Raw genomic sequence first — 22,758 nt, forward strand, 5'->3', positions numbered from 1 at the left:
TAAACAAATAGATATATAGATAAATTAAGAATTATGAACGACGATGGACATAAAATATATTTGTTGTCGAAAAAGGTAGATCCGATGTCGGAGAAGATAAAGAAGGTGGAGAAATAAGAGCAGTTGGGGAAAGAGGGGAAGATGTGGTAATGGTGGTGTTGGTGTTGATGACGGTGGTTCAAGCTTGGTAGTGGTGGCGGTAAATATTGATGAAGATGATGGATCAGAGTTAGCGAGATTTACTATTGATGGTGATGATGATTGTGGTAGGTGTAAAATTCAGTTCTGGTGGTGGCCTGGTGGGTCAGAGTAGTGAGACTCAGTGGTGATGTCCGACGAAAAAAAGAAATAGTGATATGGAAAAAGAAAAAAAAAATATGGTGGTGAATAAATCCAACGAGATGGAGAGAAATAAAAAGAAAAAGGAAATCAAGCAAAACTAAGAGAAATCTAATGAGTGAAAAAGAGAGATTTGAGACTTCTCGCCGGCGAGAGGAAAGAAAAAAGAGACAACGAAGAACTCATGAGTAATATAGGCCAAAAATTGACAAAAACCATATAGCAAATAGACATTGTTTAGTTAATATCATTTTCTTGATTTTTTTTAGTAGGTTATTTAATCCATATTCTCTAATTCCTTCTGAATTTGTCTTTTTTCTTTTGAGAATTTCTAATATTATCAAGTAAACTTACATGATGTGGATATATACTGTCTCATGTTGTCACAATTTTGTTTTCATCTTGCTCACATTGAAATTAGAAAGTGTTATACATTGTTCCGATGGATGTAGATAATTTATTAAACTTCAATAATACACATAGGAGCATTTATTAAATATCACACTGTAACATATAATAAACAAAACTACATATAGTATTATATATTGCACATTATGCATAATTAATCTATATTTAAAAAATAATTAAAATACTACATTTTCTAAAATTAAAACATATTTTTATATAATTTTAGTTAAACTTACAAAAATAAAAATTTAAAATGATAATTTCGACCGGTAATCCGTGCAACGCACGGATCCTTATCTAGTACTAATCTAAAATGAAGTAGTGGTGGTGGTTATTGAGTTATTTATATAGTTTTTGGAACAAGAGAATTATTTTTGAAAAGATAGGTTATTTATTGATGCAAATCTTTCTTGAATGTTTCAAATAATGGAAACCAAAAAAAAAAAGGAAAGAGAAATTAGTAATCAAAAAGTAAATGGGTAAAGAAAAAGGAAATCACCACCAATTAAGTAAAACCCATCGCCTGAGCAACAAAAAACATTATCTCCCCTCGTAGCTTCTTCAGTTTCTCGAGTCATCTCTAAGATAAGACGTTTCAAGTCTCTCAACGATGGAATGTAATAAGGAAGAAGCTAAAAGAGCAATGTATATTGCAGAGAAGAAACTTTCTGAGAACGATTACAATGGTGCAAAGAAATTCATTAACAAGGCTCAGAATTTGTATCCAACGCTCGATGGTTTGAAACAAGTTTTGATGATGATCAATGTTTATATCTCTGCATCAAACAAAGAAGGAGGAGAATCTGATTGGTATGGAATCCTTGGTGTAGATCCTTTAGCTGATGACGAGACAGTGAAGAAACATTACAAGAACTTAGCTCTTTTGCTTCACCCGGACAAGAACAGGTTTAATGGCGCAGAAGGTGCGTTTAAGCTGGTTTTAGATGCTTGGTCACTACTATCTGATAAAGCTAAGAGAATTGCATATGATCATAAGAGGAAACCAGAACAGAAAAAGAGCGAACCAGCTTCGTGTAATAAGCCTGCAGAGCCTGCTTCTCCTTCTTCTTCTTCGAAACCGGTGGACGTGACCTTTTCAACAGTGTGCAATAGATGCACAACGAGATATTGTCAGTTTTCGAGGAAGAATCATCTTAACAAGACCTTCCCTTGTCCAAACTGTGGTCAGGATTCGGTTACGACCAATATGTCAACAGAGGTGATCAATGGGAGGATATTCGTCAGATTCTCAGTTTCTCCCCAACAAGAAGAACAATTGAGTGCCAATTCTCAAGCAACTAGCAAACGTAGCTCACGTGATGATGATGCAAACTCTACTTATGAAGCTCAAAGGCTTTTCAAGAAACCAATGACGACAACAACAGGAGATGCAAACTCTACTCATGAAGCTCAGAGGCTTTTCAAGAACCCAATGACGACGACAACAAGAGATGCAAACTCTACTCATGAAGCTCAGAGGCTTTTCAAGAACCCAATGACGACGACAACAAGAGATGCAAACTCTACTCATGAAGCTCAGAGGCTTTTCAAGAACCCAATGACGACGACAACAAGAGATGCAAACTCTACTTATGAAGCTCAGAGGCTTTTCAAGAAACCAATGACGACGACAACCAGAGATGCAAACTCTACTCATGAAGCTCAGAGGCTTTTCAAGAACCCAATGACGACGACAACAAGAGATGCAAACTCTACTTATGAAGCTCAGAGGCTTTTCAAGAAACCAATGACGACGACAACCAGAGATGCAAACTCTACTCATGAAGCTCAGAGGCTTTTCAAGAACCCTTAGATGAATGTAATTATATCATATAATGTGAAACAATTAAACGTTTTATTGGTAAAAATGGTTTCAAATTATCGGTTTGGCTTGTTTGGATCACAGATAAATTAGCTACACAATCCATAATCCCTGCCAAAAACGCTATCAAGTAATACCCATTCTCTACACTAATCTTCTTTCCACATTTTCTCAATCGCTTTTTCACTAATGTTTCTTCCAACAACCAATTCGTCAGGCATGGACTGGCCTCGCACCAGAAGAAAGCTGCACATTCGCGGCATATTCACGCGCCCACAAGTCATAGTGAACAATCTCTTCAAGAGACGGTGATGTTATCAACTCGTTTCGATGTTTATCGCATGTTAATTCCACAACCTTGAAGATATCTAAATAGCTTATCCTGAAAACAAAAGTGAGAATATAAACAATTGTGATTCGTTTCAAGAATTTCATTGAGATGCCCAAAGAGAAAACAAATTCTTACTTTTCATCAATGAACATTTCAACGGCTTTCTCATTGGCGGCGCTGAGAACTCCAGTCATTGTGCCTCCAGCTCGTCCAGCAGCATAAGCAAGATCCATGGATGGGTATTTCACATTGTCTGGTTTCTTGAAAGTCAATGAACCGAGTCTGCCAAAATCCACAATTATAATCAACTTTTGGTTTTAGGTGCTGAATGCTGATAGATAGGGGTGTCTAATCCGGTTGAACTGATCCAAACCAAAACAGTAGCAAAATAACAATTGCAAAACCAAAATGAAGACCGATTGCAAAACCAAAATGAAGACCAATTGCAAAACCAAAATGAAGATTCGGTTTCATTTTTATCTTATCTAAACAAACTAAAACCAAACCGAAAACAAGATTGGAGAATTTTCTTGGTGGTGATTAAATCTTCAACTAAGTTTAGCTTCACATTTGATAAACAGAGAATATATAAATGCGGTTTGCTTACTTGCAAAGGTCTAGTCTTGGCCAAGTTACTTCAGAACAAGGAACTCTATCGGGCCATGACATGGTGTAGAGGATCGGTAAACGCATATCAGGCCAACCCAATTGAGCAAGCACAGATGAATCCTGTGGAACAAAATAAATCTATGTTATACAGATTTTTTTTTAAAACCGAAAGACAAATAATTCAGTTATTTATTTTTCAGACCTGTGTTTCGATCATGGAGTGTATGATACTTTGAGGATGAATGACAATCTCTATATCGTCATACTCAGCTCCAAATAAATAATGAGCTTCGATGACCTCAAGACCCTGTTTCAAGAAATCAAGAACTCATCTACCTTGATCAAAGGTACTTTTAAAATCAGAGTTTAACTTGAGGAGAAAATAATCTTAACCTTATTGAAAAGCGTAGCTGAGTCCACAGTGATTTTCTTTCCCATGTTCCAGTTTGGATGCTTCAACGCATCCGCTACCTTAACTTCCTTGAGCTTTTCAACAGGCCAATCCCTATTTCATAATTCAGTGAATATTTTCCATTAACCAAATGAGAGTTGAGGAAAAAATCTATGCAGAGAGAAGAATACCGAAACTAACCTAAAAGCTCCACCAGATGCAGTCAAGATTATCTTGCGTAGAGCACCTTCAGGCAAACCTTGAATACACTAGAGAGTAGAGAACATAAAAGAAGAAATTTCACTCAAATTGCCAGAGGTAGAAATTGCATTAAGACCAATACTTAACTCAATATGAAAGTTGAGGTACTTCAATTCTACTTGATTTATATGATACCTGAAATATGGCAGAATGTTCTGAATCTGCCGGAAGAATCTTAACATTATGTTTGTTGGCAAGCGGAAGCACGAAAGGACCACCTGCGATTAATGTCTCTTTGTTTGCAAGAGCAATGTCTTTTCCTGCTTCAATTGCAGCAACCGTAGGCTGCAAAACAAACAACAAATTTTATCATCTTTAACTTTCTTTTTCATATTCTCTCAATACAGTTTTAGTAACAAAAACTAGAGTATATACCTTAAGTCCCGCACAACCTACTATTCCGGTAACAACAGTTACAGCTTCAGGGTGTCGGGCAACCTGTTGATGAACATAGGTAAAAACCCGATGAGGATAGAAATTTTGTGAAAATCTACACTAGAATCAAAACTAACAAATGTACTAACCTCAATCACTCCTTGCTCCCCTGGAATTATCTCGGGTTTATAGTCCAGATCCGCTAAAGCCTCTTTAAGCTCATTGATCAATGACTCGTTTCTAACAGCAACCAACGCAGGCTTAAATCTCCTTACCTGCCACAATTCAAAAGACTGTCACAGAACCATAATACAGAGATTTCTTCATATCACAGAAGTAAAAACCTAAGCCAGAACCTGATTCTCTGGTTTGATCTGATACATAACTAGTTTATAATATCCTGCTTATGATACTACAACTGAATTGAGAATTAAATTGAATTCCAAGTGGTCTGAATGACAAATTGGAGAGACAAAACACTATAGATTAACACACGAAGCCAATATACCTGATCAGCAAGTAGAGTAACATTCGAACCAGCAGCTAGAGCCACAACTCTAAATTTGTCAGGATTCTCAGCCACAATATCCAATGTCTGCAAAATGGAAGTTCTTCTCAATAAAAATGATGCAACAATAACTCAGTAACAATGCAGACAGTAAGAAAAAAACTCATTCTTCTTTGATCCTAGTCATTCATAACACAAATATAAAGTCTGATCCTACTCAAGAACTGCACAATAATGCCTTAATCTAACTTCATGGAACTAAACTCATCTGGCAAAGAGTAAGGAAACAAGAAACAGATATAAAACCTGAGTGCCAATAGAACCAGTAGATCCAACGATAGAGATGGGTTTAGGTCCATCCCAAGATTGACGAGGCGCCTCAGGAACAGCTCTCCCAGGCCATGCTGGAGGAGGTTGCTGCTGCTCCACTTTCACTGAACACTTGACACCTTTTCCAAAATCTCTCCCTTGATTCCTCCTCCTCAAACTAAACCCACCTGTGAAAATCTCCAAAGATGTAAAATTTTAAACTCTAGAAGTTAAAGCAACCCAAAAAAATTTCGAATTGAAGAAATTTACAGATACCCAGATGGAGAAATTCACAAGAGCCTAAGAAAACTAATGAAAGTTTGCAACTTTAATCGAAAAGAGAGTTGACCAAGGACGAGAAAAGAGGAGAAGAAACCTGAGATTTGAGGGATTGGATTGAACCTGGAGGTATCCAAGAAAGAAAAAGCTTTGGATTCAGCTGGAGATAGTGAGTTTAATGTCATCATCAGTCTTTTAAAAATCGAATATTTTCCAAGAGAACCGCACTACTAGTCGATTATCAGAGAAGAAGAATCAATCAGATAAACAGTGAGAGGACGATGATAAGAAACGAATATGGATTGGTAGGATCGTAATTTGAATGGTTCCATCAGATTTTTTTACCTTTTTTTTAAGATATCGTTGAATATATTCGACTTTTAGTAAGAGCGACCATTATTAAGGTAACGACAAGTTTCTAAGTGGTAAATAATCCGGTCTTATTATGTTCCCATTTTCTATTTGATTTTTGTAGTATTAAAAAGGAGAATATCATTAGTTAGTAATTACTGTTATATACATAGGTTGTCAATGCATTACAAGGGATTTTTTTTTAGGATTTTTCTCTTAAAAATAAAAGAAAAAGTTTATGGTATTATAAAAAATTAAAAACCCACAATTAAAGTGTGGTAATTGATAAAATGTCTAAATTGACAACCCTTTATGAATGTTTGATATGATATCTTATTATACTAAATTATATATGCTTGACTAACATGTTATATGTTGTAACAAAATTACAATCCACATGTCAAATTTAGTTTATATCTTGATTCTTGACATGTATATTATATTTTGTTTAGATGTTGACATGTATAAAACAGTTTGTTATAATTTAATTGAAATTTTCTTACGTATAGAATTTTCTTATGTGTAGCAATATATTTCACTTTTTTCACTATCATTTTTTTTTATATGTTTCTTAATGTTTGAATTTGTAAATTTAAAATTCAAAAGCCATGTAATTTTTCTCAACTGAATTTTTTTACGTATAGAATTTTCTGTATCTCTCCGTCCTATGTTCGATTGGTCAAAACCAAAAAAAAAAAAAAATGTTCGACTGGTTAAATATTTAAAGTCTTCTTGTAGACTATTATTTTCTAATAAGATTATTCTTGTTTGAACGGTGCTCAGTTTTCTTTCTTTGGAAAGGAAGAAAAATTACCCCATAAAAAAGAAAAGAGAATTTACTATATTTAAATAGTGGTTGGTGGATACAGAGATACTGGTAAATGAGTCAGTAATTCATTAATGCTAAGGGCTTGTCTGACGACAAGTGTTACGTTAATTGACACATGGCAAAACAAGTGTTGGTTTCGGATTCCAATTCAATGTATATAATAATATGCATGCATGCCACTTTTTCTTTAAACTTCGGAAATCGGAGCCTGAATTATAATGCTTTTAACTATTGGCAACAAAAACACATAATTCCAATTCCAATTCCATTTTCAGGTCAACCTTATCGATATGGAGGGTAGCAACTCTCACTCGCATATTCAATTATCAAAAGAAAAAATTTCGCACCGGCAAAAGAAGCAACGTATGGAGAAGAATGAAACACGATCGGCTAAGTTGTTGGATCTAGATGTTCTTGACTGTCCGATTTGCTTCGAGCCGCTCACTATTCCTACCTTTCAGGTTATCTTTTGAACTTGCATGCATTTGATTTTGTTTCATGTGTTCCTTTGTTAGGCTTTGACTAGCTAACTCGTTTGGTTTTGCATTTCAGTGTGATGATGGACATCTAGTTTGCAGTTTTTGCTTTGCCAAAGTGAGTAGTAACAGGTGCCCTGGTCCTGGGTGTGATTTACCCATTGGTAACAAGCGATGCTTCTCAATGGAGAAGGTTCTTGAATCAGCCTTTGTTCCATGTCCAAATACTGAGTTTGGCTGCACAGAGAGTTTCTCTTATGGGAAAGTGTCAAGTCATGAAAAGGAATGCAACTACTCTCAATGCTCTTGCCCCAACCTCGAATGCAATTACACTGGCTCATACAACATCATCTACGGTCACTTTATGCGTAGCCATCTTTACAATAGTACGATATGTTCCTCCATATGGGGATATTCCTCTGTTGATGTCCGGATAAACATCAATGAAAAGGTTTTAGTTCTCTGGGAATCTCTTCAGAAACTATTGTTTGTGGTCCAGTGTTTCAGGGAGCGACATGGTGTTTATGTTACTGTTAGACGCATTGCACCATCTGCTTCAGAATTAAAGAAGTTCTCGTATTGTCTTTCGTATAGTATAGATGGACACAATGTTACTTACGAATCACCAGAAGTGAAGAGGCTTCTTGAAGTAAATTCTCAAATCCCTGATGAGAGTTTCATGTTTGTCCCTAACTGTTTATTGCGTGGTGAAATGTTGGAGTTGAAGCTTGGCATCAAGAAGTTAATGCAAAAGTAACTAAAGCTAGTTTGGTTTGGGTTTTTTTTTGTTAAAAAGAAATTCTGTTTAAGAACCTTTGTACTTTTGTAGTACTCCACTCTTGAATTTATTGATGTTCGTTGTTGTTTTGAGCTATAATCCAAAAGATTTCTGGTTTGGTTCCGGTTCCGGTTTTGTACAGTTGGAAATCATTTTGAGTAATATATAGTAGGATTTATACTAATGTTCTTGTTGATAAATGTGTTATTACAGAGGCTACAAAGCCTGCTAATGAGGTCCAGCGAGCTATGGATCAAATTCCTTTCGCACCCTAGAGTTAGGGGCTCTTATACATAGAAGATCTTTTCTTGAAAGGAACGGTCTTATTACTAAAGAAGAGATTGACGATGCATTTAGCCGTGTTTCTGTAAGCTTCATCCTTACTTCTTAACATGGTTAAGTCTGAAGACAAATGTTACGTTAATTTACTCTAATGCTTTTTTAAAAATTGAGATATACCTTATTATTTCTTCAAAATGACATTTTTGTTCTTAATTAATAATTAAAAATTCAGAAAACAAAAATAAATAACTGATAAATTAGCTAGCTTTTACAATTTTTTATTTAAAATTTTAAATTAATATACTCAAAAGTATTTTTTATTTTCTGCAAATCTTAGATAATGATGAAATTAAAACTTATAACTATGATCAAAAATTATAAATTTTAGTTCTATAATAAAACTTATCTAGATTTTGGATTGATTTAGTATATATTTTGGATAGTTATTAGTTTAATATTCATTACCAATTTTATAATTCAAAAATATTTTTTATATATTTTTTCATAGTAATATTATATATATATATATATATATTTAAATACACTATATATTTTTAAAATAATTACGACTATAAATTATATAATTTAAATTTAATTATTCTAAACTAAATTATTAATTTTAATATTATAACTAAAAATAATTATTTTAATTTTAAAGAAAATAAATCAACAGTTGACAAAATAAAAAAAATCAATCAACGAAAATATAAGTTCACTAACTTGCTTATGTAGAACATATATAAGAGCATAGTGAAAGAGCAAACATTTATAATAACCGCACGTCCGCACCCATTACCGTGTAGAGCCTATTCTCGATAAGAATCCCACCAATGAATAGAATTAGTCCTCCCAAAAAGTAACAAAAAAGTGCCCATATTGCATCTTTAATTGAGCGACATAGAGATTTTCCTTTTATCATTGATCCGTTGAAAGATAATACATCAGCAACATAAAAGACAGAAACAAATACGACCATTGCTACATATAACTTGGTACTCGTCATTTCTCCCGTTAGCACAAAGTAACTGGGAATCGCAATGGTGCCTCCCATAAGACTTGTAGGAGAAGCATGTTGTCCTTTAGGAGATATCTGACTTTGGCATAATGTTCTTCATCATTATAATATACCTAAAATCATTCAATGCAAAAATCCTTATATCTGAAAAGAAAGACTAATTAAGTACTTAATCAATCAAGAAAATAAAATAAAATTAAAAAATTAATGAAAATATAATCTAGTTTTTGAATCATATATTTTGCCAAAACCTCTAAATTTGGTTTAACCTTTACTAAGGGTAATCTAATCTTTAGTGATAATTTTGTACAAAGGTCTAGATAGACTATTCTAATTTTAAATGTCCCTTATTCCAATTTTTCCTAAGCTAATCAATCAAGACACATAAGATCTAAGTATACAGTGATTTTCTAAGTTTAGGGGTGTTATTGGTTTATTAATTTGTAAATCTTTTGAAAATCTTAATTAATTATGAAATTAAGACATATAAATTTTGAAATAACATGTATTTATCCATTGATTTGAATTCTTCTATTTTCTCTTTCAAATCCATTTAAAACATAATTTGGATTTTGAAATCCAAAAACAAATGACTAAATGAATAACAGAAGATTTTAAGTAGTATTTATAAATCATAGAACTAAAAACAAATAATTTTTGTTTGGATTTTCAAATCTTTATAAATTGATGCACCAATAACCCCAAAATCAATCAATACGATACCAAATGAGCCCATTTGTATTCCAGAATGCTACACATATAATAATGATCAATGATCAATCCATGGGAAGAGCGAAGAGTGGAGGACAAACCTGATGATCTTCTAACAAGAATTTGGCATAAAGCCCTAATCTTAGAATTTGGCATAAATTTTGTAATACAAATGGGCTCATTGGGTATCATCGTCCATACACATTCTAGGCCCAATAATATAATAGACCAAGAAAAAAAATAAAAACCAGACAACGCCGTTATCTCCTCTTCGTGTGACCACCACACATACATACCACTCACCAAACCAAAAAGATTAGACCCAAAAAAGAAAAAGAAAAAAAAAAAGGACCCTGGAATTTCCAAGTTAAAAACCTCGATTTGAGCAAAACCTGATTTACTCTCATCCTCATCGTTTTCTCGTCGTCATCTCACAAACGACTTATTCTCTCATCTTCGAGATTTATAGTCTCTTTCGCCGCTTGGATTCTTCCAAGGTTGGTGAGCTGCTATGGCAACTCATCAGCAAACGCAACCTCCTTCCGATTTTCCCGCTCCTGCCGATGACAATTCCCAGATTCCAGGTTCAAATTACAGCTTCTAATCATTATTTCTTGGTTGATTCCATGAACAAATTCTCAATATTTAGCCTGGTGATGAACTATTACGTTTGGATAGTTACTGATTTTGATTCAACTATTGGTGATGAATGTTCAATTACACCAATACCAAAGTTTTAAATCTTGAAAAATATTGATTCCTATGTGATATATAATTGATGAAATATTGGATATATTCGTTTAGAGTAATACATAGTAGGATTTATACTAATGTTCTTGTTGATAAATGTGTTATTACAGAGGCTACAAAGCATGCTAATGAGGTTCAACAAGCTACCATAGCTCGGGAAACTGTTAAACAGGATCCTCCAACATCTGTGTTTAAGAATTCTGAACCAATTCGAGAGGATCAAATTCAGAATGCTATCAAATTCCTTTCGCACCCGAGGGTTAGAGGCTCTCCTGTTATACATAGAAGATCTTTTCTTGAGAGGAAAGGACTCACTAAAGAAGAGATTGACGAAGCATTCCGCCGTGTTCCTGTAAGCTTCCTCCTTACTTCTTTGGTTTGGAGCTTTTTTCATTCCTCTTCAATGGCTTACCTTGCTGTGAAAATTCTTAATCATAGGATCCACCTCCAAGTTCGCAGACAACTGTTACAAGTCAAGGTAAATAAGCAAGACATGTATTTGTTTGTTTGTTTTTTTTTATTACTAGACTGAAAGGTAATTGTATGAATTGTTATGTTTTTACGCAAGCAGATGGACAGCAAGCAGTGTCAACTGTTCAGCCACAAGCTATGCAGCCTGTAGTAGCTGCTCCTGCTCCACTCGTTGTGACTCCGCAGGCAGCTTTTCTCTCTCGGTTTCGCTGGTACCATGCTATTCTTGCTGTTGGAGTACTAGCAGCTTCTGGTGCCGGAACAGCTGTTTTTATAAAGGTATCGTCAACCTGTCTCCACTTATACGCAGTGTGCTAAGTTTGTTATGTTATGAATTTTCTAAGTACATCGAATAATTGGCTAATGGTTAGGCCATTAATGAAATGGAAGAAGACTAGATAGGAATTCATTGTTTTTAGCTTAAGTAATGACTCTCACACTCTCTGTTTCAACTCGACTACCAGAATATAGTTGCCAAGAACTTTGATGAAAACAAAGTTTGTTAGGCGGTTAGAAAATTGTTACTACTTTCTGGCTTTTACTGATCGCTAGATGTGTTTTAACGCTATGCAACTTTATAGTATGAATCTCCTTCAACAAAATCAAGATCTTGTTAAAGTGAGATTTGTTCTTGTTTCAGAAATCTCTCATACCCAGATTTAAATCCTGGGTGCAAAGAATTATGTTGGAAGAAGAAACTGACCCCCTGAAGAAAGCTGATGCTAAACCTAGCTTAGCTGAAGAAGCAGTAGCTGCAGCCAAAGCTGCTTCTGCGGCTGCTTCTGATGTAGCCAGGGTTAGTCAGGAAATGATGATTACAAAGAATGAAGGTAGATATATTTCTGCAGCTTATATTGTAGACTGAGTTTCTCTCTTTTTCTGTGATCGTTTCTGGACTTTTCTTGCTTGTTCCATCTTTTCCTCTAAATTCAAATCTGTCATTGCTTCTTGTCAGAGAGGAAATATTTTGAGGACTTAACGCACCTGTTAGGTGTCCAAGTACAAGAAATGAAGTCCTTGAGCAATAATATCCGTAAGCTCGAAGGTAAGTGTTAACCTTTACTGAAAAAGGAAGATTTGATCTTGGTACTCATATTCATACAATTAGGTTTGAACAACTCTTATCAGGAGTCATGGAGGTCTAGTTACCTAATTTTTGGTTGATCTTATTGTTAAAGCTTCTTGATTTAAAGAGTATTATTCTATTTCTCTTTCTTACTTTCAGGACAATCCAACAACATTCCAAAGATTTATTCAGCTGATCAGGAGGTTTATAATGGTTCAGTCACTGCAGCAAGGGTAAGTTTTAAGGTTTTGGTTTGATTAAGCTTTGATTCATAGATTAGGGGTTTAAAAACATAAACAAACCCCAAAAGCAGCCCAAAGAGAACAGTTTTACTTCTTCCCTAATCACTGATAAATCTCTAAGCTTCTTCTACTCCTGGATGAGTCTCACAACTGAGACTCTAAATAGTCTGATATAAACCCCATGGCAAACCTCATCAACTTGAACTTGGTAATTAACTAATAGAATTTAAGTATCATAATTCTTTTGTTAACATTAGGAACGTTGATATGTGATGCAGAAACCCTATACAAATGGCAGCAACATTGATTATGACACACGTTCAGGTTCTATCTCTTACTCTCTCTATCTGGCTCAATCTGCATTACGGTTTATTGTTTTTGGTTAGATAATTCTTTCTAACTAAATGGATATTACAGCACGATCTGCATCTCCTCCTGCGCCACCAGCTGATTCGTCTGTACCTCCTCACCCAAAGTCTTACATGGATGTAATGTGTTCTGTTATCTCCTTAGTTCTCTGCAGAATCATGGATTTATAATGAATCTCTCACCGTTTGAATTCCTAATAATCTTTGTAATATTTAGTTTAAAATTGGTTATGCTGCAGATAATGTCTATGATCCAGAGAGGAGAGAAGCCTTCGAACATTCGGGTAAGTTGAAAACTAAAATCTGTTCTCGCACCATTTTTAAACTAACCATACAGTTTTGTTTTGACAAACACTTATGGCACTTTTACTAAAATCTACAGGAGATTAACGACATGCCGCCTAATCCGAACCAACCACTATCAGATCCACGCATTGCTCCCAAATCTAAGGTACAAACTGTAACTGTCCCTGAATGTTAATCTAAAAGTACATTATTTGTAAGGTTTCTTGGTCAAATATGTGGAACTGAACTTATTATTAAGACTGCATTAAACTCGTGTTCTCTCTTATTATCAGCCATGGGACTATGGTCAAGCGCGACAAGACGAGAGTTCTAATGGTCAATGGTGGCAACAGAAAAACCCTAGATCCACGGATTTCGGCTATGAGACAACAACAGCGGCGCGTTTCACTGGTAACCAAAATGAAACAAGTACAGTGGAACCAGCAGCTTTCCAGAGGCAACGGTCATGGGTACCTCCACAACCACCTCCAGTTGCCATGGCAGAAGCAGCAGAGGCCATTCGCCGTCCTAAGCCACGAGCTAAGGTAGACCAAGAAGCAGCTGCTAGTGATGACCAGTCAGGTGTGAGCGATGAGTTACAGAAGATCACTAAGTTCTCTGAATCTGGTGGTGATGGATCAGGAGGAATTCAGATCACAGAGATACAAGAAGAAACAGAACAGCAACATATCAGCCAAGAAGGGACTACAAACAATAATTAGTGTTTCTTGATACTTTATGAGGTTTGCTTGTAAGAAAACATGCATTTAGGTCTTGGGATATATCACAACCTACCTTCATTAAATAATATATATCTTGCTACACAAGTAAATTCAGTCATTTGATTGCTTGTCTTATTTTAATATATCGAAACTTGAATCACACATTACCATTCTAAGCTATAAGAGAGACTGTACATAGATATAGAGTCAACACAACTAGGAGGAAGCATGAGTGAAGAGCCTGTAAGAAGAAATCAATGCGCTGACCGCAAACGCTCCAAACGCTAAAAAGGAAACCGCGATGGAAGCTGTTGCCATTTGAGTAAACTCATCTTTACCCCAATTAGATACCCAATCATCGACTCGAGTCGCAGCACATGAAGAAGCCGACATTAGAAGATACGCAAGAAGCTACAAAAAAAAAGCTCATCAGAATTCATCAATATGTTTGATTACACAAATCGCTAAACGTTTTAAAGGAACACTCACTTGATCCATGGAGAAAACGAATAAGTCATGAAATCCACAGTTCATCATATAACTCTCTTTGGCCATGTAGCAAGCAGCGTCACAAGCTTCAAATGCAGAGTAAACGAATGCTATAACGTTCACAGCCAAACAATACCTGCAAGAGATTTGTGTTGGTGATGATTTGAATGGTCTGATTAAGATTTCAATTCTAAAACCAAAAAGTTGTGGTGAAGACTGAAGAAGAGAGACCTGTACTCTTTGTAGCGATCATAGGAGTCGCCGCTCCATCCTTGAGTTTTATCAGCCGCCATGATTGAAAACGAAATCACACACAAAATTACTTCGGTAATTCTAAACCCTAGCGCTGTCACACTCACTAAATCGTCTCTTCTCGCTCTGTTCACCGCCGTCGTCGCCGATTCTTCTCCGTTCATCGGAGCTCCAGCTTTCCTCGTCGTATTTTGTTGACCGTCTTCTCTCACCCAGCTATTCTGCACCACCATAGACGACGGAGACTTATCCAAAGATGAATTCATCGGAACTCTCGCGTTCCTCTGACGTCGCGGCGGCGGAATCTGAGGAGGAGGAGGCGGAATCGGGGAGGGAAGAGGCGAAAACTGCGTGAGCTTATTACCAGCTACGATCGACTTAGGATTCTCGATTTTAAACGGAGATCCTTCAGGAGAAACGTAACGACTCTCCGGTAAATCTCCGGCATCTGATAACGGAGAATGAAATCGAAGAGGAGAGTGTGGTGATTCGTTGTAACTATATGCTTCTGAGTTGGATGACACAGTCCGCTTCATCTTCATCTATTTGATTCGATTTCTCCGGCGTCTGCTTCCCGGAATTTGAATTTTTTGCAGAGCTTTTGTGTGTGTGTGTGTGTGTTTGTTTGTTATGGGTAGTGTGAGAAAGTGAAGGAGAAAAAGAAACTTTAATTTCTTCTTCTCTCATTTGTTTTTCCCGGCAATAGAAGAGACCCCACTTTAACATTTCTTCGTGGAGAATTAAAACCCCAAAATGATCCAGTGTGACGCATGTCTCTGTGTACCTGCACCTATATGTTTTTAACCAATGATGTTGCAGCACGTTAGTTTAAAACGCAATCAGATGATTCAGTGTGACGCATGTTCTTGTGCACCAATATGTTATCAACCAATGATTTTGCACCGCGTTAATTTATGACGCAATCATAAGATGTTTTATGATTTATTTATTTTTGTGCATGTGTTAGTTGATTTTATTTGCTCTTTTTACCATTCATAAAGATTCCATATTACTAAAGATGTATATCAGCTTACTAAAATAAACGCATAGGATACATTTTGTTCTGAGAAATGATTATCGAAGTGATAAACTATAAGGTGATGCCGTAGATTTTCATTAATCACAAATTTTGTTTAGGTATTCCGATTTATCATTATAATCTACATATATTTTTTCAATTTTTGTTTTTTTATGTTAACTTGTATTTTCCATATTTTACAAACGAAAAACATAAGCACAAAAGTAAAAGGTAGTCTAAGAAAAACACATAAAGAATACGGGAATATACACCAAGACGAAGCTAAAGTAAAGCAGCATTGATCTCTATCAATTATGTATTTGAATTCAATCTTGTCAAATCTTTTGTAGTTTTTTGAGCATTCCTTTTTGAATCAAATGTCTTCTATCTTCAGATTAAAAATAGTTAAATAAAAAGAAAAAAGTAAAAATATCAAAAGCATTTTTTTGCCTTTTGTTCTTTGTTTAAAGCACAAAGCAACCCACCCACTCCTATTTTTCAAATTAATCCATCGTCACTACACTTTCTTTGTTTTCTTCTTATATAAATTTACTTTTCGTTTTGATTAATTACGAAACCCGTTCTCGATCATTTTGTTTTATCGGGGATATAGGTTTTTGAGTAATTAAATGAATGATACAATGTCAATAAATAAATTATACAGAAAATCTCACGAAAGAATAACCACGATGAACATCAACAAAAAATAACTTTGTGAGTACTTAAAAGATAAGAGTTTTAGAAGAGAGAAATTGTGGTTGTTTGCGCGTCTGAGATTTGTGGATGCGTAGCACTAAATTACGGTTGTTAAGAGAATTATTTGATTATAATTAGTTTGGGTTTATTCGAAATTCGGAAGACTACCAACTAAGAAAAGTGTATGTTAATTGTTTAATTCTACTAAAAAGTGTACAGACTCTTATGGTCCATCTTTTATATATCAATGTTCAGATATCTTATGGTTCCTTTTTTAGTTTATACATCAAAATTCAAAGACGTTTCTAAAAGCGAGCCATTGCAAATGTTACAAAACCAATCAAGACACATAAAAGGGGTACTACTAACTCCGTGTAATTCTGTCTTCTGTTCTGAGGAGTCGAACCCTTAATTTCATTGGCTTGTCATGGTGATCGTGACGTGAAATCGATATTTAGAGAATCTTGAAAAATTCATGGAAGAGAAGGCTGAATTGCTCATCAAAGGAACCGATGTTCTCAAACTTAATCCTGCGGGGCTTCGGAGATGTTCCAACTTTTTTAAAAATTTAGGAAAAAAATCCCTTGAAATAATTTTTTTCCTGACAAGAGTTTCAGATTCCAACATTGATGAGACTTGTAGGATTTACGTTAGTTGTGATTGTATAATAGAACAAGAATCCACCTACCTACACACAACCGTAAGTGTTGTAACCTTTATTATTGTAGTTCTTGGTAAAAGAAAGTAATATGAGCCCTTTCAATATAGGTTTTCTTTGGAAAATGAAAAACTCGCTGATGGAATTATATCGAAATGTTTTTGGTTTCCTTTGTCTGTCTCTGTAAGAAAAGATGCATTGAAAAAAAATTCAAAATGTTTTTTTTTTTTTTTTTTTTGAATTTAATGTTAAATTATATTCAAAGAAAAATAAACGTTTCTACATTGTTAATGCAAAACTTTTATAACTACTAGTGAGAGTCTATCCGTTGTCATTGTCTTGTTGCAAACCATGTTTGGATACCACTAGCGAGTGAAAAATCTCCTCCTCTTGTAATCGTGCTCATCCGATTACGAAGATTCTTGTTGATCAATTTAACTAGCTTCTCCGTCGTGGAAGGTTGTTCCCCGTGTCTTCTATTGTTCCTCTCTCCCCAGAGAGAGTGTATCGTGTTCTGAAAAGTATAACCAACAAGAAACCTTTGCACCTTGTCCAAGTCTCTATTGGCTAGTAGTGTCATCACATCCCTCCAGTTTTGCGAGAATTTGTCGACTAGAATTCCTTTCACTAGTTTTTCCCACACTGCAGCAGAATAAGGGCATACGAAAAATAAATGATCACATGTCTCTATGGGGTGTTTGCAGTGTATGCAGCTCGGGTCGACGTTCTGATTCCATTGCAGCATTCTATCACCTGTTGCAATTCTATTTTTCACTACCAGCCACGTTTGAAACGCATACTTAGGGGTTGCCTTTGAGAACCAGATTTTCTTATAACCATTCATCAATGGTTTAGCACTCCGTATCTGCGACCACGTCTCCTTTGTTGTGAACTTTTTCTTATAGATGTCATTCTTCCCTTTCCATAACACTACATCGTGTTCTCCCTGTTTTCGGTTCTGTCTTTGTTTCCTCACTTCCTCTTCAACCAGATTTAGAAGAGGTTGACGATGCTTTCGTCTTCTGGTCCTGCTCAACACTTCTCCCACTGTACTATGAATCGGAATTCCCAAGTCCACACAACCTCTCTCCCCTAGTGTTTCATGGAGACGACCCAAAGAACTCCACCGATCAAACCAAGAAGAAGTAGAATCACCACTTTTTACCTCTACCCGATGAAAGTGTTTTGCTGTCTCCCGATATTTGAGGATCTTTTTCCAAATCCATGAACCATATGTGGAGCTTTGTTTCTCTGACCAGAAGGAGCCACTACGGATGAGATATCGGTGAACCCAATCCACCCACAACGAACCCTTAGCCGATAGAATTCTCCAAATCAACTTTAAGACACACACTTTATTTGCTTCATCAAGCGATCGCAGACCTAAACCACCCTCACTCTTGGGGACGCAAACATCTGACCATGCTACTTTTGCTTTTTTAGTGTTCAAAGATGGTTCAGACCTCAAAAACGCAGAACACAGCCTATCGATCTCTCGGATACAAGCTTTTGGTAGCCTAAAAGCTGCCATCCAGAAATTTGTAAGGCTGAATATCACTGACCTGAGCAACTGTAGCCTCCCTGCGAAGGAAAGCGTTCTGGCCGTCCAAGAGCTTATGTGTGAGCGAATCTTTTCTATAAGCGGGAGATAGTCCGCAGATGTCATTCGTCTTGTTAGCAGTGGCAGCCCCAGATATCTAACCGGTAGCGATCCATACTCAAAGGGGAATTGTTGCAGAATTTCCTCTCTTTTTTCTAAAGGAACACCTGCCATGTATATTGTTGATTTTTCGAGACTGATTTTCAAACCTGAGTGAGTAGCGAAATCATCAAAAACTTTGAGAGCTCCTTGAATAGACTTCTTTTCTCCATCAACAAATACCATCAAGTCGTTTGCAAAGCATAGATGCGTGAGGTTCAGATGCTTACAATTCGGGTGGAAACCAAGTTGTTTATCACTAGCTGCCTTGTTTAACTTTTGGGACAGGACATTCATACAAATGACGAACAGATAAGGGCTTAGCGAACAGCCTTGGCGGAGTCCTCGTTCACTGCCAAAATAACCTGCAAGCTCGCCATTGACTTGCACCGAGAAGGACGCAGTAGAGATACATGTCTGTATCCATTGAATATATTTCTCCGGGAAATCATGAGCTCGTAAAGTGTTAAGTAGAAAACTCCACTGCACCGAATCGAACGCTTTCGAGATATCTATTTTCATTGCACACCGGGGAGAGACATAGTCTTTGTGATAATCTTTGATAATTTCGGTAGCGAGAAGGAGATTTTCCATAAGCAACCTGTCTTTGACGAAGGCGGATTGATTTTGCGAGATGAATTTCGGGAGGATGAGCTTTAGCCGATTAGCAAGAATCTTTGAAATGACCTTATAAAGAACATTGCAACAAGATATAGGTCTATAGTCCTTCATCACCTTGGCCTCTTTCTTTTTTGGGATTAAGGCTAATATGGTGGAGTTGATTCCTTTAGGTAAGAAACCTGTCTTGAAAAAAGATTGGATTGCTACCACAAAATCATCACCCACTGTCAACCACGACTCCTTAAAGAACTCACTATTAAAACCATCCGGACCCGGCGATTTGTTTGCTGGCATTGCAAATAAAACCCGTTTAATTTCCTCCTTTGAAACTTCATCTACCAGTAGCTTCTTATCATTCTCATCGCATTTAAAAGACAAGATGGATTCCAACTCCTCTTGTGTCCATTCAACATAATCTGCAGGCTTTAACGAGAGAAAATTTTTGAAGTACCTCTCGGCTTCAAGCTTAATGTGTTCCAGAGTGTCAACGACGCGACCATCTTCACAATGGATCTCCTTGATGTTATTTCTTATTTCTCTCAACTTTGCTGCGGTGAAAAAAGCTTTATTATTTTGGTCTCCTAAAAATTCAAAATGTTAATTTGTTTAGTTGGCAAACAAGGAAGAAATAATATAAAGTAACATAGAAGATGTAGTGGACTTAGTATTTTGGATGATTTTTCGTTCATTATTTCTATGTTACTATGTCAAAAACATTCGGGGACTTAATTAGTATTTTGGATGATTTGAGTCGCATGTTATTTTTTAATTTTTTATATAGTTATTCTCCATCAATGAACCACCCTGCTTAAATAAGGCTCTTTTTCTAGGCAATCGACCATTTCACAAATGTTTTGGTCCTTGAAATGTTGACAAGTTTTGTTTATTTTTGTCGTGAAGTAACTCTTTTGATTTCATTGTGAGGTAATCTATAATACTTTAATTGAGAACGAACAGATTTCAAAATATCACACATAATAATACTTTAATAATAATAATAATAATATCTCATCAAATCATCAATCTTTTTTTAAAATAAAATTAAAGTATCAACCGAACAACCTCAAATATCTTGACCAATTAACTTAAATTCTCTCTCCAAACCCAAATATCACCATGCAGGATTCCACCATGCACTTCTTTCTTCATTCATTGTCATTGTCATTGTCATTGACGACTTGACGGAACATGTAGTGGACGAGACACCTATCACAACAATTATATAAATAGGTGAATATATTATCACTAAAAGTCTAAAACCACATGATATATATATTTACCATAAGTTGTGATAAAAAACTTACAGGTCTTTAAGTAGTGGGAGAAAGTATATGTACCGACACATCGTCTTTCCATCCATGCGACAACATGCATAGCTTATTTTCACAGGAGCTCTTTCATCATCAGAATCTACAGGCTGCTTTCAAGAAGATATAAAACATTAATAACAAATAACTAATATATAAGAAATTTGATACTATACAACAACTTACATGCAATTGAGTAAACACTGAGTCCATCCACACGGTTCTAGAAACGTCAGTGTAACCTGTCCTCGTAAGGAAAAGCCCCGGCGTCGGTGAGTAAGGGAGTTCTGTCAGATATTGTAATAAAATATTTATGTGATCTTCAATCAAATAAACATCAGATGCCTCTAACCATCGTCCTCGGGATTCATAGAACAATCCAATCAAATCTGTAAAAATCACCAACAAAAATGAATGTAATACTAGCCAAAACACTTGTTAACCACTCAACAAAAGCAATCACAACTAAATTAACTTACCGTTATGTTGATCAACAATGTCCTGCAAATTGTAGAGTTGTCCGCCTACTAAATGAGGGATGTAATCGGTGGCACACCTTGCTATTTGATCAAAGGCGGCGGCCACGTTATCTCCTTCTATGGCAGATGTTTCGAAGTAAAGAGCATCTCTGTTATGATAACACCATTGCAATGCTTCTTCTTTATGAACCTTATATGAACAAAAACTTTACGTTAGGCAAACTTTAAATTAATCTAGTTATTTCAAAAGAAAGAAGATAGACAACTTACTGCTCGTTCACGTCTCATGTCAATCTTGTTCCCCAAGACAACAAACTTAAATTTATACGCTTTTGGATGAGCCTAAGAATGGCAAATATATATATATATATAGTAAAAAGATCACTTTGATAACCAATATTAAAAAATTATAGAATGTTATGGTATGAGAGGCTTCATACCAAGGCAACGAAGTCGTCAATATGCTTTGTGAGATTGTCAAACGATGTCCTGTTGTAGACATCATAGACGAGAACACAACAAGCCACTTGATAATAATATTTATTATTACAGTTCCAAGTCTTGTTACCTCTTATTATCTACATGAAAAGAAACTATTTTATTCTTATTTTAATACATATTTGGTGAAACAAGCATAATAGTAAAAAAAAAACACATTCCAAAAACAAAATAACATAAAAAGTCATCAAAGCTTGAAAGAAATTTGAGAGTCAAAAACATATACAACTTCGTTACCTTCAACATCCATTTTCGACCATCAATGTCAATTTCTATCTTATGCTCCAAAGAAATCCTGTCATACGTAGCCCTTGGGCTATTATCATCGGCAAACTTCGTTACCAATGATGATTTACCAACCCTAACCAAATCAAACAAACAATTCAAATAAGACGAAATGTATGAAAAAACTACAATGTCAAAGAAAAAATAATAGAAAGAGGGGATAAATTACCCTTTATCACCGATGACGAAAGCCAGTAGATTCATTGTAGTGGATTCCGGCGTTTGAACTAGGCTGAGACGATGAGGATTTATCTTGAGAAGCTGTTTAAGGACTCGAAAGATCTTACGAAAAAACTAGAAACTAGAAAGATCTTACAAACAAACTAGAAAGAAACAAATCTCTAGATCTAAAAGAAGATGAAAGAAGGTGAATGGGGAACCGTGCGTGCCTAGAGCTTCCTTCTTTTCCTTTTATTATTGGTGTGGTGTTAACACTTTTTTTTCTTAGTGAATTTTTCATTTGACACAGTTCTTAGTACCCACACTTGTCTTTAATGCGTACGATCACACACTGTGATTAATTCTTTAAAGGAACAGCACAATAAATGAGCTGTGGAGTTTTGGGCAAAAATAAATGTTGGTTGGTGAAAAAAACTTATTTTGTAAAACCACTTGTTTCCTATATATTTAAATATGTGTTTGCATTTTTTGGCCTTTTTTCTCTCTTTTTTATTTTTTTTGTGTTCCGGTATAAATGTTGGTTGGTGAAAGAAACTTATTTTGTAAGCATGGGCATTCGAGTACTTAGGTCGAAATCTGGTTTTCGGGTGCTAAGCCT

The 22,758-nt window shown here is 35.6% G+C and overlaps 6 protein-coding genes across 6 annotated transcripts; 3 read left to right on the plus strand and 3 right to left on the minus strand.

The window, feature by feature from the left end:
* Positions 1–1,190: 1,190 nt before the first annotated feature.
* Positions 1,191–2,854, plus strand: LOC110224297 (J protein JJJ2). Its single transcript, XM_021010336.1, has one exon. The coding sequence runs from the start codon at positions 1,358–1,360 to the stop codon at positions 2,558–2,560; it is 1,203 nt and encodes a 400-aa protein (XP_020865995.1). The 5' UTR covers positions 1,191–1,357; the 3' UTR covers positions 2,561–2,854.
* LOC9300894 (1-deoxy-D-xylulose 5-phosphate reductoisomerase, chloroplastic) lies at positions 2,557–5,994 on the minus strand. The gene is made up of 12 exons (XM_002866464.2): positions 5,730–5,994; positions 5,351–5,541; positions 5,045–5,131; positions 4,686–4,811; positions 4,537–4,599; positions 4,297–4,446; positions 4,102–4,169; positions 3,903–4,014; positions 3,712–3,816; positions 3,508–3,629; positions 3,036–3,182; positions 2,557–2,951 (listed from the first exon to the last, which is right to left on the minus strand). The coding sequence occupies exons 1-12, from the start codon at positions 5,818–5,820 to the stop codon at positions 2,783–2,785; spliced, it is 1,431 nt and encodes a 476-aa protein (XP_002866510.1). The 5' UTR covers positions 5,821–5,994; the 3' UTR covers positions 2,557–2,782.
* Positions 5,995–7,007: 1,013 nt separating this feature from the next.
* On the plus strand, positions 7,008–8,194 carry LOC9302583 (E3 ubiquitin-protein ligase SINA-like 11). Its single transcript, XM_002864773.2, has 2 exons — positions 7,008–7,273; positions 7,365–8,194. Exons 1-2 carry the CDS (start codon positions 7,103–7,105, stop codon positions 8,043–8,045), a joined length of 852 nt encoding a protein of 283 aa, XP_002864819.1. The 5' UTR covers positions 7,008–7,102; the 3' UTR covers positions 8,046–8,194.
* Positions 8,195–10,382: 2,188 nt separating this feature from the next.
* On the plus strand, positions 10,383–14,138 carry LOC9300895 (peroxisomal membrane protein PEX14). The gene is made up of 12 exons (XM_021032311.1): positions 10,383–10,658; positions 10,935–11,176; positions 11,263–11,302; positions 11,396–11,574; positions 11,936–12,125; positions 12,251–12,340; positions 12,521–12,594; positions 12,882–12,927; positions 13,021–13,091; positions 13,211–13,255; positions 13,354–13,422; positions 13,550–14,138. Exons 1-12 carry the CDS (start codon positions 10,586–10,588, stop codon positions 13,976–13,978), a joined length of 1,548 nt encoding a protein of 515 aa, XP_020887970.1. The 5' UTR covers positions 10,383–10,585; the 3' UTR covers positions 13,979–14,138.
* On the minus strand, positions 14,057–15,411 carry LOC9300896 (CASP-like protein 4A2). Its single transcript, XM_002866465.2, has 3 exons — positions 14,699–15,411; positions 14,468–14,603; positions 14,057–14,389 (listed from the first exon to the last, which is right to left on the minus strand). Exons 1-3 carry the CDS (start codon positions 15,259–15,261, stop codon positions 14,195–14,197), a joined length of 894 nt encoding a protein of 297 aa, XP_002866511.1. The 5' UTR covers positions 15,262–15,411; the 3' UTR covers positions 14,057–14,194.
* Positions 15,412–20,392: 4,981 nt separating this feature from the next.
* LOC9300897 (ras-related protein Rab-7a) lies at positions 20,393–22,458 on the minus strand. Its single transcript, XM_002866466.2, has 8 exons — positions 22,150–22,458; positions 21,933–22,056; positions 21,638–21,775; positions 21,468–21,539; positions 21,198–21,387; positions 20,905–21,107; positions 20,716–20,828; positions 20,393–20,617 (listed from the first exon to the last, which is right to left on the minus strand). Exons 1-8 carry the CDS (start codon positions 22,182–22,184, stop codon positions 20,557–20,559), a joined length of 936 nt encoding a protein of 311 aa, XP_002866512.2. The 5' UTR covers positions 22,185–22,458; the 3' UTR covers positions 20,393–20,556.
* Between the last annotated feature and the right edge of the window lie 300 nt (positions 22,459–22,758).

Source organism: Arabidopsis lyrata (genome assembly GCF_000004255.2).
Source record: "Arabidopsis lyrata subsp. lyrata unplaced genomic scaffold ARALYscaffold_8, whole genome shotgun sequence".
Classification (NCBI taxonomy): Eukaryota; Viridiplantae; Streptophyta; class Magnoliopsida; order Brassicales; family Brassicaceae; genus Arabidopsis; species Arabidopsis lyrata.

Coding starts and splice junctions, on each gene's coding strand:
- LOC110224297 (XM_021010336.1), top strand. CDS start 1,358: ATGGAATGTAATAAGGAAGAAGCTAAAAGAGCAATGTATATTGCAGAG.
- LOC9300894 (XM_002866464.2), bottom strand. CDS start 5,820: ATGATGACATTAAACTCACTATCTCCAGCTGAATCCAAAGCTTTTTCT. Junction 5,132..5,350: donor CTGGTTCTATTGGCACTCAG/GTTTTATATCTG, acceptor TCCATTTTGCAG/ACATTGGATATTGTGGCTGA. Junction 3,183..3,507: donor CCAAGACTAGACCTTTGCAA/GTAAGCAAACCG, acceptor GGATTTTGGCAG/ACTCGGTTCATTGACTTTCA.
- LOC9302583 (XM_002864773.2), top strand. CDS start 7,103: ATGGAGGGTAGCAACTCTCACTCGCATATTCAATTATCAAAAGAAAAA. Junction 7,274..7,364: donor TCACTATTCCTACCTTTCAG/GTTATCTTTTGA, acceptor TTTGCATTTCAG/TGTGATGATGGACATCTAGT.
- LOC9300895 (XM_021032311.1), top strand. CDS start 10,586: ATGGCAACTCATCAGCAAACGCAACCTCCTTCCGATTTTCCCGCTCCT. Junction 12,126..12,250: donor GATGATTACAAAGAATGAAG/GTAGATATATTT, acceptor GCTTCTTGTCAG/AGAGGAAATATTTTGAGGAC. Junction 13,092..13,210: donor ACCCAAAGTCTTACATGGAT/GTAATGTGTTCT, acceptor GTTATGCTGCAG/ATAATGTCTATGATCCAGAG.
- LOC9300896 (XM_002866465.2), bottom strand. CDS start 15,261: ATGAAGATGAAGCGGACTGTGTCATCCAACTCAGAAGCATATAGTTAC. Junction 14,604..14,698: donor GATCGCTACAAAGAGTACAG/GTCTCTCTTCTT, acceptor AATCTCTTGCAG/GTATTGTTTGGCTGTGAACG. Junction 14,390..14,467: donor TCGTTTTCTCCATGGATCAA/GTGAGTGTTCCT, acceptor TTTTTTTTGTAG/CTTCTTGCGTATCTTCTAAT.
- LOC9300897 (XM_002866466.2), bottom strand. CDS start 22,184: ATGAATCTACTGGCTTTCGTCATCGGTGATAAAGG. Junction 21,776..21,932: donor GTCGAAAATGGATGTTGAAG/GTAACGAAGTTG, acceptor CTTTTCATGTAG/ATAATAAGAGGTAACAAGAC. Junction 20,618..20,715: donor CTCCCACTACTTAAAGACCT/GTAAGTTTTTTA, acceptor TTGTTGTGATAG/GTGTCTCGTCCACTACATGT.